This window comes from Corylus avellana, chromosome 8, assembly GCF_965113065.1.
Source record: "Corylus avellana chromosome 8, dhCorAvel1.hap1.2, whole genome shotgun sequence".
Lineage (NCBI taxonomy): Eukaryota > Viridiplantae > Streptophyta > Magnoliopsida > Fagales > Betulaceae > Corylus > Corylus avellana.
In genome coordinates, this window is record NC_142497.1 from 3839701 (window position 1) to 3857878 (window position 18178).

At 35.1% G+C, this 18178-nt stretch overlaps 3 protein-coding genes across 4 annotated transcripts; all 3 read left to right on the top strand.

Annotated features, from left to right (window-relative positions):
* The first annotated feature begins 835 nt into the window (after positions 1-835).
* LOC148583986 (uncharacterized) lies at positions 836-3536 on the top strand. Of its 2 annotated transcripts, XR_015913002.1 has the most exons (2): positions 836-2826; positions 3087-3536. XR_015913002.1 is itself a non-coding variant. In XM_088519249.1 (1 exon), exon 1 carries the CDS (start codon positions 997-999, stop codon positions 2623-2625), a length of 1629 nt encoding a protein of 542 aa, XP_088375375.1. In that variant the 5' UTR covers positions 836-996; the 3' UTR covers positions 2626-2899. The 2 variants fall into 2 exon arrangements, 1 of the variants encoding a protein (XP_088375375.1); XM_088519249.1 differs by lacking the exon at positions 3087-3536 and having other exon boundaries at positions 836-2899.
* A 3694-nt stretch (positions 3537-7230) lies between these two features.
* On the top strand, positions 7231-8691 carry LOC148583987 (uncharacterized). Its single transcript, XM_088519213.1, has one exon. The coding sequence runs from the start codon at positions 7392-7394 to the stop codon at positions 8601-8603; it is 1212 nt and encodes a 403-aa protein (XP_088375339.1). The 5' UTR covers positions 7231-7391; the 3' UTR covers positions 8604-8691.
* A 7133-nt stretch (positions 8692-15824) lies between these two features.
* Positions 15825-17625, top strand: LOC132163893 (uncharacterized). Its single transcript, XM_088519087.1, has one exon. It carries the CDS (start codon positions 15970-15972, stop codon positions 17623-17625), a length of 1656 nt encoding a protein of 551 aa, XP_088375213.1. The 5' UTR covers positions 15825-15969.
* The last annotated feature ends 553 nt before the right edge of the window (positions 17626-18178 follow it).

Genomic DNA, 18178 nt, shown 5'->3' on the forward strand with positions numbered 1-18178 from the left:
ATGTCAAAAAATAGAAGGAAAAAAAAAAAAAAGGTGGGTACTCTTCTTACGGGTGCCAAACATACTTTAAGCTAAATTAAAGCTCCATTAATTACCTCTCAAATTCACTTTTTTTTTTTTTCTCAAACAAGGGCAAATCATCAATCTACCATGTCAAAAACACAAATTGAACCAACAAATTCAATCCATTCGGCATCAAAACCAGAAAATGAACCACAGGTTAACATCAGTACGTAGGCTAAGAATTTTCCAAAAATCAATGTAACACATAAAGCAGCTGCCAGCAAAAACCCCAGGTTAAGGCAATGGTTTTGTCTTAAGATGACCTTGTACACTTTTTTTTAAATTTTTTTATTAAGGGCATTTTTGTTATTGGGAGGCATATTATATTGTTTGTTAATTGAATGATAGTTTAAAGGTATATTGTCAAAATTGAAAGTTTGAAAAAGAGATTGTCAATTAGGTGATAGCTTAAGGAAGATATTGTGGTCCTTGTGAATGCTAGCCCCGGATGGTTTATAAGCTAATTAACTAAAATCCAAAATAGATAGGTGACATCAAACTTGAGGTTTGGATTTAAATCTCATATAGATTTTTAATTCATGCCAATGTGATTTAAGATTAAAAAGAAAATATGAAGAAATTAATTAAGTTGTAATTAACCAAACTGCACCAATCTTAGACAAAAAATAAAAATAAATAAAAAAGAAAAAAGAAAAAGAATAATGTACTGGCTAGTCCTTCAAAATATCTATCGTAGCATTAATTGTCAACAAGGTTGGATAAGGTCTAATAGACTAATATGATCTCAATACCACACATTGCTACACAAGAATGGATAAGGTCTTTAAATTTGACGTTGCAAAACTCTTGGCGTGAAGACCAACCACCTAGCAGAGTATCACCGTCCGTCTGCGATCGGCGTCCAGACCACTATTTCACCAGATCGATCAGTGAGCATTCCCTCTTGATCCGTTGTGATTCGGAGTGGGCAAGATGGAGATGGAGGCGATCCAACATTTTAGCCACGAGCATGACTTGATCTTTGTGGAAGAACTACAAAAAGATGGCGAGAATGAAGATGTTTGCTCTGGGTGCGATAAATCGGTATGCGGTCCTGCCTACGTATGCTTTCGCTGCAACTTCTTTCTCCACAAGTCATGCACTGAGTTACCCACTGAGATACAACACCCTGTGCATCCAAACCACACCCTTGTTCTTGTTGCGCCATCAAAGAGTAAATTTTGTGATGCCTGCCTTAAGTGTTGCGAAAGATGCTTCGCCTATAGGTGCCATAGTTGCAATTTCGACCTTGACATTGAGTGTGCTTCTGGTTGGCGAATTAAACCCGACGACTGTCACCAACATGAATTTGTTCCTATCATGAAGCACATTCCGTTCACCTGTGAAGTCTGTGGTGAGGATCGCAACAGCGGCTCCCAGATATGTCGCATTTGTCAACTCTTTGCTCACACTACATGTGCTAAAAGGCTGCGTAGCATAAGAATTATGGCAGATCGTCATTTGCTCACTCTCATCTATTCACTTGGTCAAGTGATCAGGGAGCATGAGGACGATCATGTATTCTGTCAGCTTTGCTATAAAAAGCTCAAGTATGCGGGTTATTATTGTCAACAATGTGATTTCATAGCCCACGTGAAATGCGCACAGCAAAATTCAATTGGAGCAAGTAGTGATACCATAGACGACTCAAGCATAGAGGAGGAGGAGGGTATCGACTTTGAAGAGGGTGAAGAACTTGAGGAGCTCAAACATTTCCATCATGAACATAACTTATTCCTCAGCCGCAACCAAGTGGAGGTTCATCATGAACATAAGCTGTGTGAAGGTTGTGTGAAATCAATTTCTGCCCCATTTTATAGTTGTCAGCAATGTAATTACTTTCTCCATAGCAAATGTGCTAGACTACCCTTAAAGAAGCGGCATCCAAAACACCGACATCTGCTTACCCTCTCCGCATGGAGAAGCAAAATTGACAACCTCTTATTTTGTTATGCTTGTGATCATCTAAGCCATGGCTTCTGTTATATGTGTCACGAATGTCCCTACAGCATTGACATCCGATGCTCTTCAATTCCGAAAACTTTTCGACATGAATGTCACCAGCACCCTCTCTTCCATGCTGTAAGTTCCGATGAAAAGTGCAATGCTTGTGATATGCCAAACCATAATTCCAGTGGTGTATTTGTATGCACTGAATGCAATTTTGCCTTGGGTTTTGAATGTGCAACACTCCCACTCAAAGCTAAGTATGAATATGACCTACACCCCCTCTCGCTCACTTGCGCTGCACAAAATGATTCTGAAGAATATTATTGTTTAATTTGCGAAGAAGAAAGAAATTCAAATTATTGGTTCTATTACTGTGTAGAATGCAACTTTACTGCTCATCCTCAATGCGTGGTTGGGAGGCATCCCTACATTAAGTATGAAAGAAATTTTGCTCATAAAAACCACCAGCACCCTCTCACTTTTGCTAAAGACTCTCGTCGATGTGATGCTTGTGGTGAACCTTGTGAGAAAGATCTGGGCGTAAACTGCGCACAGTGCAAATCCACTATCCATTTGTGGAAGAAATGTTTTGATAAATGGAGAATAAAATAACTTCTCAGAGAAATATTACAGCCGGCCATAAAGAGATTTCGAAGTCATTCAAAGTTCGACATTAATAGACCTCAGAAACTCATCCACTCACCCAAACAACAGAAGATCGAGCCCCATCGTCAGCCTCCAACTCACATGGTCTCTGTCATTGGCGTGAATCAAACCTCATACGATCGATGATCATCATTGAATTGTATACAGGTAGGTACTGTGAGGTCACATTCTATGGCCATCAAATTGCTTATCAAATGATGAACAATTGATTACTTTTTTTCATGCGTTTTTTAATGTATTGTTGTTGTTGTTCTTTTGTTCATAAATATCTGCTGCAGCCATGGCACTGATGATGTCATGGCTGCAGATCACCAATGATCATCTGCAGACTGCATTTACATCGATCTTCTGTCTTTCATCCCATTCAAAGTCATTCTGATCCAACACTTCTGAATGTGTTTTGATAGGATTCCACGTAGGACTCATCATATACATCAACTGAACCCACATTATTTGGTTATGGAGATGGATAAGGAGAACCAACATGAAGATCATGGGCAGTAGTGGTGTTTGCCATGGGCCAAAATGTGCCACGTGGCATGGGTAATGGGGTTAGTTTTAGTCTTATCTTATAAGAGGAGTTAGTGGGAAGTTTATTTACTAGGAGGTTGTTTAGTATGGGCAGTTATGTGTTGTGGTGTGAGATAGTGTGAGAGAAGTGGTAGTGGTATAGGTAACTGCTAGTAATAGAGTATTTAAGAGTCTTTGTATTATGTTATGAGGAGGATGATTTGTGTAGAATCCTAATTCTGTTGTGGTTCAACTCCCACCCTAAGTAGAGTATTATCTTGTTTATCTTGTTCTGACTGGGACCCACTAAGGGTATCAGAACGTATTATCTTGTTTATGTATTTATATTGTGGTAGAACTCCAACCATAAGTGGAGATTTGTAACGTATATTATCTTTATATTATATTAAATATTAGTTGTGTTTCTATTATCTATTTAGGACCTAACATGTTTCTTAAAAGTGTTTGATCAAAATTACACATACCTTAACATAGTCATCGATCCCACACGTACTGAATCATTTGCAACGATTATCTTCTGCATTTCATCCCATTTGAAACCAGGATTAGAATGGAGTCCCTTTTTAAGATCCCATACTGCTTCTTCCAAGTTCTAAGGCGATTCCTAATGTGTTCTTTTGTCAAAACGTACAAGCCCAAAATTTTCATTCAAGGCTGTAAGTGCTGCTCTGTATTCTGCAGGCTTCATAGGAAATTATATGCAATGCAATTTTTTTTTTTTATTCTATTCGTTACCTTTTCTAGTTTGAACCACAAAAAAAAAAAAAAAAAAACTCAGGTTGCTTATCCACAAGCACAGAACAAACGTTGCTAATCCATGGTTACGCACCTTCACCCTCTCCAATACATTCTCAAGTGGTCATTGGTGTGCACTATCGCCCACCAGCATATGGCATAGCCGAATCCGAACCATCACCAAGTTATGCAATTTCCCAAAAAATCTCTTTTTTTTTTTTTTTTCCCAAAAAACCAAACAAACAAAATAAAATAAAATTTGGGGCTAATTAAATGAGTTCCAGCCTTGTTGATCTATTTTATATTCTTTTTTTCATGATATATAGGCTTTTCTATTATTTGTATTATAAGATAATTTTCTAATTATTATTTTTTCCTTTATGTTTTAAAATTATTTTAGTTACTAAACACAAAAGAAAACAAATTATGTATTTCCTTCCATTGGCTTTACACAAATCTCGATCTACAAACCTAGAAACATTAGAAATCTAGACAAAAAAGTACTAAGTATATATATGATGACACACCGACATATAATAAAGATACACATATATGTTTATATATATAAACACAAACAAGGGTAAATGAGGATGGTATCAATCGGTAACCCAAAAATCTAATTTAGATTTTCATAAACTCTTATAAGCATTCTTAATTTGCACACCTTTGAACCATCTGTGCCTGTTTTTTCTTTTTTTTTTTGTTCAATTGTGCTGACATTTCTTTCTCTACACACTTCTTCTTCTTCTTATTATTATTATTATTATTTGTTTCTAATGGCATTTTTTGCATAGATTACCCTTCATTTTTTTTTAAAAAAATTATGTTTATCAAATGTTAGTTTGGCCCCTACAATAATGATTTTCTGGCTCCGCCATTGTAAATGGGGGTGGCTTGGCCAACATCAAGCTGGCCATAGGGTGTGCTTGAGTCAACCCTAATTTTTCTTTTTAAACAATTTACCCCCTCCCGGAAGCATTGTTGGGAGTTTGTGTGGTTAAAAGTCAGGCGTGTCGCAGGTTACTCATATTTCATCCAAAAGACCAAAAAAAAAAACTAAAAAGATGGCTAACTTGTCATAGTTTGATAAAACACAAAAGCAATCATGCTTTCCCGGGGAGGGGAGCGCGTTAAGTGTATTTTTCCCATATAATCTTATCATTCTTATGAAAAGAAAAGAAAAATGAAAAATGAAAAATGAATCTAAATTTCGAGAAATCTAGTCTTGTTTTGCTACATTACTTTGTAAATGTCTTTTTTGTAAAAAGTTTTGCAAGCCTAGCATAATGGAACAAGAAGTACTTAAACCCCCCTTTTTTTTTTTTTCCTAAAGTAGAAAATTTAAGCAGATCCCAATAGAGTGTAGAGGGGCATTTCTATATTAGTGGCTCACTATACCGAGTAATTTTAGAAGGCTTAGTACTTGTGTCCTACTAAAAATGATGTGGCTATTAAAATCACCCTTTAATCAAAATTCAATAATGATTAATCACAAGCTCAATTGTGATTTTAATAGGCATGTCATTCTTAGTAGGACACAAGTATGACATAAGTAGGCCTCCTAGAATTACTCCACTATACCAGTTCCGTTCATGAAATTAAATTTGTCTTATTAATGAAACTATGTTAGGCTTATCAATGTTTTAAGATTTTTATTATTATTATTATTATTATTATTTTTCCTTTTAATAGGAGACAGTAACCTACAAGCTATATATATGAATATGTTAAGCTTTTATTTTCGGTTCATTTCAATTAGACAAAGACCTCAGTTGGTTCATTTCACCAACATAGAAACACTGCATCAACTAGATAGAACCCCTCTCTCTCTCTCTCTCTCTCTCTCTACACAAAGTAACACAGAGGTTTCTAGCGTTTCTCAAACACCGGAAATCAGTGTGTAATTAAATGCCAAGAAAAATTTCTTAGTGTTTATTTTTCGGTGTATTAGAAGGGCTGAGTTTTGTGTATCGGGATTTGGTTTTTGTCGACTTAAAATAAAGGGAAAAAAAAAATGTAAAATTGGTCTCTATGATTTACTTGATTTACAATTAGCTCTCTATGGTATCAAAATGAACTCAGATATCTTTGAGGTATGTCAAAAAAAAAAAAAAAAAAAAAAAAAGACAACAATTTACTCTTTACAATTAAATTTCGTCAACTCAGATTGCATTAGTTTCATACTGATACAGTCTAAGTATAACAAACATAGGTAGTAAACTTAGACATTGTTTAACAATGGTTTAAAAAAAAAAAAAAAAGGAGTTAATTAACATATTTGTATGAAAGGCCATGAAATAGAATTGTCACACAGATCAAGTTGAAACTAGGGAGCGACTCTCAGTATGTTTACAAGTAGATACTCGGCCTCAAGGGTTAGCTCAATCGGCTGGCGACCACGTTTTATGAAGCGAAGGTTACTAGTTCAAATTTCTCCTCCTCCTCTTATATGGACATGTCAAAAAATAGAAGGAAAAAAAAAAAAAAGGTGGGTACTCTTCTTACGGGTGCCAAACATACTTTAAGCTAAATTAAAGCTCCATTAATTACCTCTCAAATTCACTTTTTTTTTTTTTCTCAAACAAGGGCAAATCATCAATCTACCATGTCAAAAACACAAATTGAACCAACAAATTCAATCCATTCGGCATCAAAACCAGAAAATGAACCACAGGTTAACATCAGTACGTAGGCTAAGAATTTTCCAAAAATCAATGTAACACATAAAGCAGCTGCCAGCAAAAACCCCAGGTTAAGGCAATGGTTTTGTCTTAAGATGACCTTGTACACTTTTTTTTAAATTTTTTTATTAAGGGCATTTTTGTTATTGGGAGGCATATTGTTTGTTAATTGAATGATAGTTTAAAGGTATATTGTCAAAATTGAAAGTTTGAAAAAGAGATTGTCAATTAGGTGATAGCTTAAGGAAGATATTGTGGTCCTTGTGAATGCTAGCCCCGGATGGTTTATAAGCTAATTAACTAAAATCCAAAATAGATAGGTGACATCAAACTTGAGGTTTGGATTTAAATCTCATATAGATTTTTAATTCATGCCAATGTGATTTAAGATTAAAAAGAAAATATGAAGAAATTAATTAAGTTGTAATTAACCAAACTGCACCAATCTTAGACAAAAAATAAAAATAAATAAAAAAGAAAAAAGAAAAAGAATAATGTACTGGCTAGTCCTTCAAAATATCTATCGTAGCATTAATTGTCAACAAGGTTGGATAAGGTCTAATAGACTAATATGATCTCAATACCACACATTGCTACACAAGAATGGATAAGGTCTTTAAATTTGACGTTGCAAAACTCTTGGCGTGAAGACCAACCACCTAGCAGAGTATCACCGTCCGTCTGCGATCGGCGTCCAGACCACTATTTCACCAGATCGATCAGTGAGCATTCCCTCTTGATCCGTTGTGATTCGGAGTGGGCAAGATGGAGATGGAGGCGATCCAACATTTTAGCCACGAGCATGACTTGATCTTTGTGGAAGAACTACAAAAAGATGGCGAGAATGAAGATGTTTGCTCTGGGTGCGATAAATCGGTATGCGGTCCTGCCTACGTATGCTTTCGCTGCAACTTCTTTCTCCACAAGTCATGCACTGAGTTACCCACTGAGATACAACACCCTGTGCATCCAAACCACACCCTTGTTCTTGTTGCGCCATCAAAGAGTAAATTTTGTGATGCCTGCCTTAAGTGTTGCGAAAGATGCTTCGCCTATAGGTGCCATAGTTGCAATTTCGACCTTGACATTGAGTGTGCTTCTGGTTGGCGAATTAAACCCGACGACTGTCACCAACATGAATTTGTTCCTATCATGAAGCATCCCTTGATCTTTGTGGAAGACTTACAAAATGATGATAAGAAGATTCAAGTAATTGTTTGCTCACTTTGTGATCAACTTATTTGCGGTCCTGCCTACAAATGCTCTCACTGCAACTTCTTCCTTCACAAGTCCTGCGCCGAGTTACCCCCTCAGATACAACACCCTGTGCATCCAAACCATACCCTCGTTATCGGAAGACCATCAGAGTATAGAATGTGTGATGCCTGCCGTAGGGACTGCAAAAGATGCTTCTTCTACCATTGCAGTAGTTGCAATTTCGACATTGACATCGAATGTGCTTCCAATTGGCGAAGTAATACTGATGACGGTCACCAACACGAATTCATCCCCATCTTTCAACGCATCCACTTCACTTGTGAACTCTGTGGTGATGAGGATCGCAACAGCGTTGCCCAGGTATGTCGCATTTGTCGACTCTTGGCTCACACTCGTTGTACTCGGAGGTCACGTACCATCAGAATTATGGCAGATCGTCATTTGCTCACTCTCATCCATTCACTTGCTAAAGTCATCAAGGAGCACCACGATCTGCTATTCTGTAACCTCTGCTATAAACAGATCAACCTCAAGTATGCGGGTTATTATTGTCAACAATGTGATTTCGTAGGCCACTTGAAATGCGCATACAAAAATTCAATTGGAGCAAGTAGTGATACCAAAGACGACTCAAGCATAGAGGAGGAGGGTATCGACTTCGAAGAGGGTGAAGAACTTGAGGAGCTCAAACATTTCCATCATGAACATAACTTATTCCTCAGCCGCGACCAAGTGGAGGTTCATCATGAGCATATATAAGCTGTGTGAAGGTTGTGTGGGATCAATTTCTGCCCCATTTTATAGTTGTCAGCAATGCAATTACTTTCTCCATAGCAAATGTGCTAGACTACCCTTAAAGAAGCGGCATCCAACACACCTACATCTGCTTACCCTCGGCCCAGGGGGAAACCTGTACGTTGACGGCCTCAGATTTTGTTATGCTTGTGGTCGTCTAAGCCATGGCTTCGCTTATGTGTGTAACGAATGTCTCTATAGCATTGACATCCGATGCTCTTTGATTTCGAAAACTTTTCGACATGAATGTCACCAACACTCTCTCTTCCATGCTGTAAGTTCTGATGAAAAGTGCAATGCTTGTGATACTTCAAACTTTAATTCCAGTGGTGTATTTGTATGCACCGAATGCAATTTTGCCTTGGATTTTGAATGTGCAACACTCCCACTCAAAGCTAAGTATGAATATGACCCACATCCCCTCTCGCTCACTTGCGTTCCAGAAAACGATTATGAAGAATATTATTGTTTAATTTGCGAAGAAGAAATAAATTCAAATCATTGGTTTTATTGCTGTGTAGAATGCAACTTTGTTGCTCATCCTCAATGCATAGTTGGGAGTTATCCGTACATCAAGTATGAAAGGACTTTTGATCATGAATGGCACCAACACCCTCTCACTTTTGTCCGAAGAACTAAAGACTCTCGTCCATGTGATGCTTGTGGTGAAAGTTTTGGGGAAAATGTGGGCCTAAACTGCACACATTGCAAATCCTTTATCCATTTCTGGTGCGTGTTTTGATAAATGGAGAATAAAATTACTTCTTAGAGAAAGATTACAGCCATAAAGAGATTTCGAAGTCATTCAAAGTTCGACATTAATAGAGCTCAGAAACTCATCCACTCACCCAAACAACAGAAGATCGAGCCCCATCGTCAGCCTCCAACTCACATGGTCTCTGTCATTGGCGTGAATCAAACCTCATACGATCGATGATCATCATTGAATTGTTTACAGGTTGGTACAGTGAGGTCACATTCTATGGCCATCAAATTGCTTATCAAATGATGAACAATTGATTACTTTTTTTCATGCGTTTTTAAATGTATTGTTGTTGTTGTTCTTTTGTTCATAAATATCTGCTGCAGCCATGGCACTCATGATGTCATGGCTGCAGATCACCAATGATCATCTGCAGACTGCATTTACATCTTCTGTCTTTCATCCCATTCAAAGTCATTCTGATCCAACACTTCTGAATGTGTTTCTTAAAAGTGTTTGATCAAAAATTACACATACCTTAACATAGTCATCGATCCCACACTGAATCATTTGCAACGATTATCTTCTGCATTTCATCCCATTTGAAACCAGGATTAGAATGGAGTTCGTTTTTAAGATCCCATACTGCTTCTTCCATGTTCTAAGGCGATTCCTAATGTGTTCTTTTGTCAAAACAAGCCCAAAATTTTCATTCAAGGCTGAGTGCTGCTCTGTATGCTGCAGGCTTCAAAGGAAATTATATGCTCTATTCGTTACCTTTTCTGGTTTGAACCAAAAAAAGAAAAAAAAAAACTCAGTTTGCTTATCCACAAGAACAGAACAAACGTTGCTTATCCATGGTTACGCACCTTCACCCTCTCCAATACCTTCTCAAGTGGTCATTGGTGTGCACTATCGCCCACCAGCATATGGCATAGCCGAATCCGAACCATCACCAAGTTATGCAATTTCCCAAAAAATATATATATATATTTTTTTTCCCAAAAAAGCAAACAAACAAAATAAAATAAAATTTGGGGCTAAATGAGTTCCAGCTAGCCTTGTTGATCTATTTTATATTCTTTTTTTCATGATATATAGGCTTTTCTATTATTTGTATTATAAGATAATTTTCTAATTATTATTTTTTCCTTTATGTTTTAAAATTATTTTAGTTGCTAAACACAAAAGAAAACATATTATGTATTTCCTTCCATTGGCTTTACACAAATCTCAATCTACAAACCTAGAAACATTAGAAATCTAGACAAAAAAGTACCAAGTATGATGACACACCGACATATAATAAAGATACACATATATGTTTATATATATAAACACAAACAAGTGTAAATGATGATGATATCAATTAAAGGAAATATCCTCCAACTCATTTAAAATAGTGTCAAGTACTATAAACATCTAAAATGCACATTAAATTCTTAACTTCATTAATAGTAGTTAGTAAACTTAGACTGAATTGAATGTACATTTTAAATATTTATAAACACTTGACACTATTTTAAATGGGTTTGAGAATATTTTTTTCAATTTGGTTTGGAAGAAATTTCTGTCCATGTCTCTCATCATGTGGTTATAAATAACTTAAGATTTTTAGTAAATTGTGTTTTGTCCTTTAGGATAGGATTTGTTTGGATAGGATAGGAAATGTGCATAGTTATCCATGATTTAAAAAAAGAGAAATGACCTAGACACAACTTTTTGGTATAACTTTGACCCAACTTTTTTCTCGTCATTTTTTTAAAAAAGCAAAAAAAAAAAGAAGTAATATCATCCTATGTGATCCTTTTTTTATTTGGTATTTATTATTATTATTATTATTTTTTTTTAAAAAAAAAAGTTTTTTTCTTCATAATAATGACCTTTTTTTTTATAATTTTTTTTTTTTTTTTTTTTTTAAAAAAAGATAATTTTTCTGAAAAAAAAATACCAAATAAAAAGTAATGCAAAAAATTGTGTTTATCATTCTTCTTTTTAAAAAGTCATGGATAACGCATCTGTGCCCCACTTTGCCGGCCAATGCTGGCTTTTGATATTATATATATGGGATAAATTATAAGAAAAAGTTGACTTATTATATGCACATTTCCAACCAAACAATCTCTTCGATCAGCTTCATTTTATTTATGTGGTCTATATATCGCATGCCGTGTCGTGTGCGTATGAAGAGATTGTTTGGTTGGAAATGTGCATATAATAATTAAGTCAACTTTTTCACATAATTTATCCCATATAATGATCATATCAAACGCCGGCATTGGCCGGCAAAGTGGGGCACAGATTGCGTTAATATCCATGATTAATTTTTTAAAATCATGGATAACTATATATGCACATTTCCAACCAAGCAATCTCTTCGATCAGTTTAATTTTATTTATATGTGGTCTATCGCATGCCGTGTCGTGTGCGTATGTTTGCTTTTGTGCACGACTGTGAAAGCTTGAAGAGGTAATTATAATAAACATTTTACCCATTTCTAAATGTTAAGAAATTTGATCAAAATAGTTCAATGAATGAAGTTCAAATTGTATTCTAGATCGACTAACACCTTCTACTGTAATAAAACATCTTACAACATATTAAACCCTTCAAAAGGGACCAGAAACGCTCAGATTTTTCTTTATTAGTGCAGATTCTCCCGGCCCGCGCCTTCGGGTGCCGCAATGGCATCATCTTGATTCACCGAGCTAGCCTCGGTGATCCTTGAGCATCATAAATTAATCCGCAATGGCATCATCTCAACCCAAAATATCTCTGTTTCTCGTTACCAAGAAATCCTAATCCATCAAACCCACAAACGGATCGTTTTTTCTCCCTTCTCCGCTAATTAATATGAGCTTGTACCCCGTGCAATGCACAGGTTGTTTTTTAAAATGACATAATGGATAAAAAATAATAATAATTAGTGAGTGAATAAATGACAGGAAAAAAAAAAAAAAAAGGTTTGAGTTTGAGTTTTTTGTGAGCATTATACCTCCCAAAAAAGATCCATTGTGACTTGTGAGCATTAAACCCTACTACCTATTCTCGATGCAACAAATATCAAATAATGAGCCTAAGGAAATATTTTGCAAATTATTTTATGATGACAAAATATTTTGGCATGACAGATTATTAATATTAGACTTTTAATCAGACCTATGGTTAATTTAGCCATTTTCCATATATGACTCAGTTATGCCAAATCTTCATATTACCAATGGGTCCATATTGCTTCATTTATATTCTAATATAACGTGTTATTTTTTACCCATGTTATATTCTAATATAACATTCACGCAATAATGAGCTTAAGAACAATTTTTCATTTATGAGTTTAAGGAAATTTGTTTGAAATTATTTAATTAGGACATTATTTTGAATAGATATCAAATAGTCATTGCAAGAAGCAAAAATGAGGCAACGTGAATAAGTATTAACTATATAGAGTAAAAGTTCAAGCATGCAAATTATGATTAAGTGGAGTTATTTTCCAATTTATTTTCTATAAGTTGTTTCTACTTTCTGTTTTTTCTACATTAATTCGGGTTTGAAGGCCAAATTTTGAACTATAAGTAATAAACGTTTTGAGATAATGAAGAGAGAAAGCTCATGTAAAAACTGCAGAAAAATTCCAAATGAGAGTATCTATCAAAATGTTCTAAAGCTTTTTGGGTTCTTATTATCATAAAAAATCATTTAATGATTTATAAAATTGGAATTGGTTATAAATTAAATTAATATCAAAAGCATTTACAAAGAAAAAAGTGATTAAAACACTGCAATAGAAATTGAAAGCGAGAAAAAAAAAATGAAAAGGCATTAACGGATGATAAGTAATTAATTCAATAAATCATTTAGCTTTTGAGGGAAAAGTTAGAACTATATGTCTTTTTTTTTTCTAAACCAAATTTTTAAAAAAATATATATTTCTTTTTTTAAGTTTTTCTTTTCTTGGTTCACGCATCACGTACGTGGGCACATATTCGTCAACCTTTATATTCTTTGTCTTTTTAAGCAAAAATTAAAAATATTAATAATAATAATAATTATTAATTCCATGTGCAAGCCTTCACGTTATTTTAAGCAAAAATTAAAATAATAATAATAATAATAATAATTAATTCCATGTGCAATCCTTCACGTTATTTTAAGCAAAAATTAAAGAATAATAATAATAATAATAATTAATTCCATGTGCAGGCCTCCACGTTATTTTAAGCAAAAATTAAAAAAATAAAATTTGTCTCCCATGTGAAACCCTTCACGTTATTTTAAGCAAAAAATTAAAAATAAAATTTGCAGTCAAGTTAAATGAAACGCACAGTTTAACTAAAAATGCAAGAATTAAAAAAAAAAAAAAAAAAAAAAAAAAAAACAATTTTTTAAGCACAAATTTGATTCAAAAAGCAAAAGCTGTGCATGGGCCACCATATAGCATAAAGATAATTTAGGATTATGAGGTCTCTTAGATTTTTTTGTTCTTTCTTCGTATGTACCATATATACTCTTGCCAGACAATTATGGCATTCATAAGAAGGTGAGAAAAAATTTCAAGGTTCAGTAAATTTTCCTGTATGAAATAGGGAAGCAAAAGAAAAATAAATATTGGATAAAATTTATTTATATTAATCCAATAAAGTTAGTAGCTAATTTGTTTGGAATATCTTCATTGTCTGTTCTATGGCTTGATCCACATTCTGTCAAACTTTTTTTTTTTTTTAAAAAAAAAACTTGCTCTTTATTCATTGAATCAGAAAAGAAGCCAGAGCCAAAAAGCTCTACAGAGATAGAGCCAGTTACTCTAAAATAACAGTATGTCAAACTTTGACCAGTCAAATGGGTTGGTTGAATGCTAGTGCAATCCTAATTTGGATAGGGTCACTAATAGGACGTCGTTTTGCTTTGTTATCCATAATCAGTCTTCTTTGTCGTGCTAATCTTGAATTTTCTATTTTGTTTCTATTGCAAAATTGTGAAGGGAAGAATACTTTAATAACAAAATTCTATATACTATCATATCGTTCATGTAATTAAACTTCACAATAATACTTAAATAAATGTGTTTCAAATAGTTAAACACATCATAGGGGCACATCTTTGTATTTTGAATGGTTTGTTGGATAGCATTTAAAAATTAACACGCAGTACTACATCCTCCCGCTTCCTAATAATGGTTTAGGATTGATGTGGGCACATCTTCCTTGACCTTTATGTTATTTGTTTTTTGAAGTAAAAAATAATAATAATAATTAATCCTTTCACGTTATTTTAAGCAAAACAGTTTTTTAAAAAAATTTGTCTCCCATGTGCAACCCTTCACGTTATTTCAAACATAAATTTAAAAATAAAATTTGGGCACATCTTCCACAAACTTTATATTCTTTGTTATTTTAAGCCAAACTTTTTTAAAAAATATATTTCTTTTTTTTAAGTTTTTATTTTCTTGATTCACTCATCACGTGGGCACATATTCGTCAACCTTTATATTCTTTGTCTTTTTAAGCAAAAAGACAAAGAATATAAAGGTTGAACTCATCAAATGTCTTTGAGATATGTTTAAAAATAAAAAAAAATTAAAAAAAAATAACAACAACAACAAGAAGTGGGTACTCTTCTTTCGGGTACTAAACATACTTTAAGCTAAATTAAAGCTCTATTAATTACCAATCAAATTCACCCCTTTTTTTTTTTTTTCTCAAACAAGGGCAAATCATCAATCCACCACGTCAAAAACACAAATTGAACCATCAAATTCAATCCATTCGGCATCAAAACCAGAAAATGAACCTCAGGCTAACATCAGTAGGCTAAGAATTTTCCAAAAATCAATGTAACACATAAAGCAGCTGCCAGCAAAAACCCCAGGTTAAGGCAATGGTTTTGTCTTAAGATGACCTTGTACATTTTTTTTTAAATTTTTTTTATTAAGGGCATTTTTGTTATTGGGAGGCATATTGTTTGTCAATTGAACGATAGTTTCAAGGTTTATCGTCAAAATTGAAAGTTTTGAAAAGACATTGTCAATTAGGTGATAACTTAAAGAAGATATTGTGGATGCTAGCTCCGGATGGTTTATAAGCTAATTAACTAAAATCCAAAATAGATAGGTGACATCAAACTTGAGGTTTGGATTTAAATCTCATATAGATTTTTAATTCATTCCTACAGATTTCATTTCAAATTTATATTGCATTTAGTATATCTTTATCCAAATTATTCTTTTCTCACAATATTGACAATGTGATTTAAGATTAAAAAGAAAATATGAAGAAATTAATTAAGTTGTAATTAACCAAACTGCACCAATCTTAGCCAAAAAATTAAAAAAAATTAAAAAAAAAAAGAAAAAAGAAAAAGAATAATGTACTAGTCCTTCAAAATATCTATCGCAGCATTAATTGTCAACAAGGTTGGATAAGGTCTAATATGATCTCAATACCACACATTGCTACACAAGAATGTATAAGGTCTTTAAATTTGACGTTGCAAAACTCTTGGCGTGAAGACCAACCACCTAGCAGAGTATCACCATCTTCGATTGGCGTCCAGGACCACTATTTCAGCAGATCGATCAGTGAGCATTCCCTCTTGATCCGTTGTGATTCGGAGTGGGCAAGATAGAGATGGTGAAGATCCAACATTTTAGCCACGTGGAGCATCCCTTGATCTTTGTGGAAGACTTACAAAATGATGATGAGGAGAATGAAGTTGTTTGCTTTGGGTGCGATAAATCGGTATGCGGTCCTGCCTACAAATGCTCTCCCTGCTACTTCTTTCTCCACAAGTCATGCGCTGACTTACCCACTGAGATACAACACCCTGTGCATCCAAACCACACCCTCATTATCAAAGCACCAGAAAACAATATTTGTGATGCCTGCTGTAGGGATTGCAAAAGATGCTTCTTCTACCAATGCACTAGTTGCGATTTCGACCTTGACATAGAGTGTGCTTCCGGTTGGCGAACTGAGCCAGACGACTGTCACCAACATGAATTTGTTCCTATCATGAAGAAGATTCAGTTCGCTTGTGAACTCTGTGGTGAGGATACCACCTGCGAAGCCCAGGTATGTCGCATTTGTCAACTCTTGGCTCACTCTCTTTGTACTCTGTGCCCACGTACCATCAAAATTATGGCACATCGTCATTTGCTCACTCTCATCCATTCACTTGCTAAAGTCATCAAGGAGCACCACGATCTGCTATTCTGTAACCTCTGCTATAAACAGATCAACCTCAAGTATGCGGGTTATTATTGTCAACAATGTGATTTCGTAGCCCACTTGGAATGCGCACACGACAATTCAACTGGAGCAAGTAGTGATACCATAGACGACTCAAGCATAGAGGAGGAGGAGGGTATCGACTTTGAAGAGGGTGAAGAACTTGAGGAGCTCAAACATTTCCATCATGAACATAACTTATTCCTCAGCCGCAACCAAGTGGAGGTTCATCATGTACATAAGCTGTGTGAAGGTTGTGTGCAATCAATTTCTGCCCCATTTTATAGTTGTCAGCAATGCAATTACTTTCTCCATAGCAAATGTGCTAGACTACCCTTAAAGAAGTGGCATCCAAAACACCAACATCTGCTTACCCTCTCCGCAAGGGGAAGGGAAAACTACTTTGACGGCCTGATCATAAGTTGCGATGCTTGTGATCGTGCAAGCCATGGCTTTGGTTATATGTGTCACGTATGTCCCTATAGCATTGACATCCGATGCTCTTTGATTCCAAAAACTTTTCAACATGAATGTCACCAACACCCTCTCTTCCATGCTGTAAGTTCCTATGAAAAGTGCAATGCTTGTGATATGCAAGAATATAATTCCGGTGGTGTATTTGTATGCACCGAATGCAATTTTACCTTGGGTTTTGAATGTGCAACACTCCCACTCAAAGCTAAGTATGAATATGACCCACATCCCCTCTCGCTCACTTGCACTGCACAAAACGATTCTGAAGAATATTATTGTCTAATTTGCGAAGAAGAAAGAAATTCAAACCATTGGTTTTATTGCTGTGTAGAATGCAACTTTGCTGCTCATCCTCAATGTGTAGTTGGGATCCATCCGTACATCAAGTATGGAAGGACTTTTGATCATGAACGGCACCAACACCCTCTCACTTTTGTCCGAAGAACTAAAGACGTCTCTCGTCCATGTGATGCTTGTGGTGAAAGTTTTGAGGAAAATGTGGGCCTAAACTGCACACAATGCAAATCCTTTATCCATTTGTGGAAGGAATGTTTTGATGAATGGAATAAAATAACTTCTTAGAGAAATATTACAGCCGGCCATAAAGAGATTTCGAAGTCATTCAAAGTTCGACATTAATAGACCTCAGAAACTCATCCACTCACCCAAACAACAGAAGATCGAGCCCCATCGTCAGCCTTCAACTCACATGGTCTCTGTCATTGGCGTGAATCAAACCTCATACGATCGATGATCATCATTGAATTATATACAGGTAGGTACTGTGAGGTCACATTCTATGGCCATCAAATTGCTTATCAAATGATGAACAATTGATTACTTTTTTTCATGCGTTTTTTAATGTATTGTTGTTGTTGTTCTTTTGTTCATAAATATCTGCTGCAGCCATGGCACTCATGATGTCATGGCTGCAGATCACCAATGATCATCTGAAGACTGCATTTACATCTTCTGTCTTTCATCCCATTCAAAGTCATTCTGATCCAACACTTCTGAATGTGTTTCTTAAAAGTGTTTGATCAAAATTACACATACCTTAACATAGTCATCGATCCCACACGTACTGAATCATTTACAACGATTATCTTCTGCATTTCATCCCATTTGAAACCAG

What these genes read in the sequence shown, in the direction of transcription:
- LOC148583986 (XM_088519249.1), top strand. Translation starts at nt 997, where the DNA reads ATGGAGATGGAGGCGATCCAACATTTTAGCCACGAGCATGACTTGATC.
- LOC132163893 (XM_088519087.1), top strand. Translation starts at nt 15,970, where the DNA reads ATGGTGAAGATCCAACATTTTAGCCACGTGGAGCATCCCTTGATCTTT.
- LOC148583987 (XM_088519213.1), top strand. Translation starts at nt 7,392, where the DNA reads ATGGAGATGGAGGCGATCCAACATTTTAGCCACGAGCATGACTTGATC.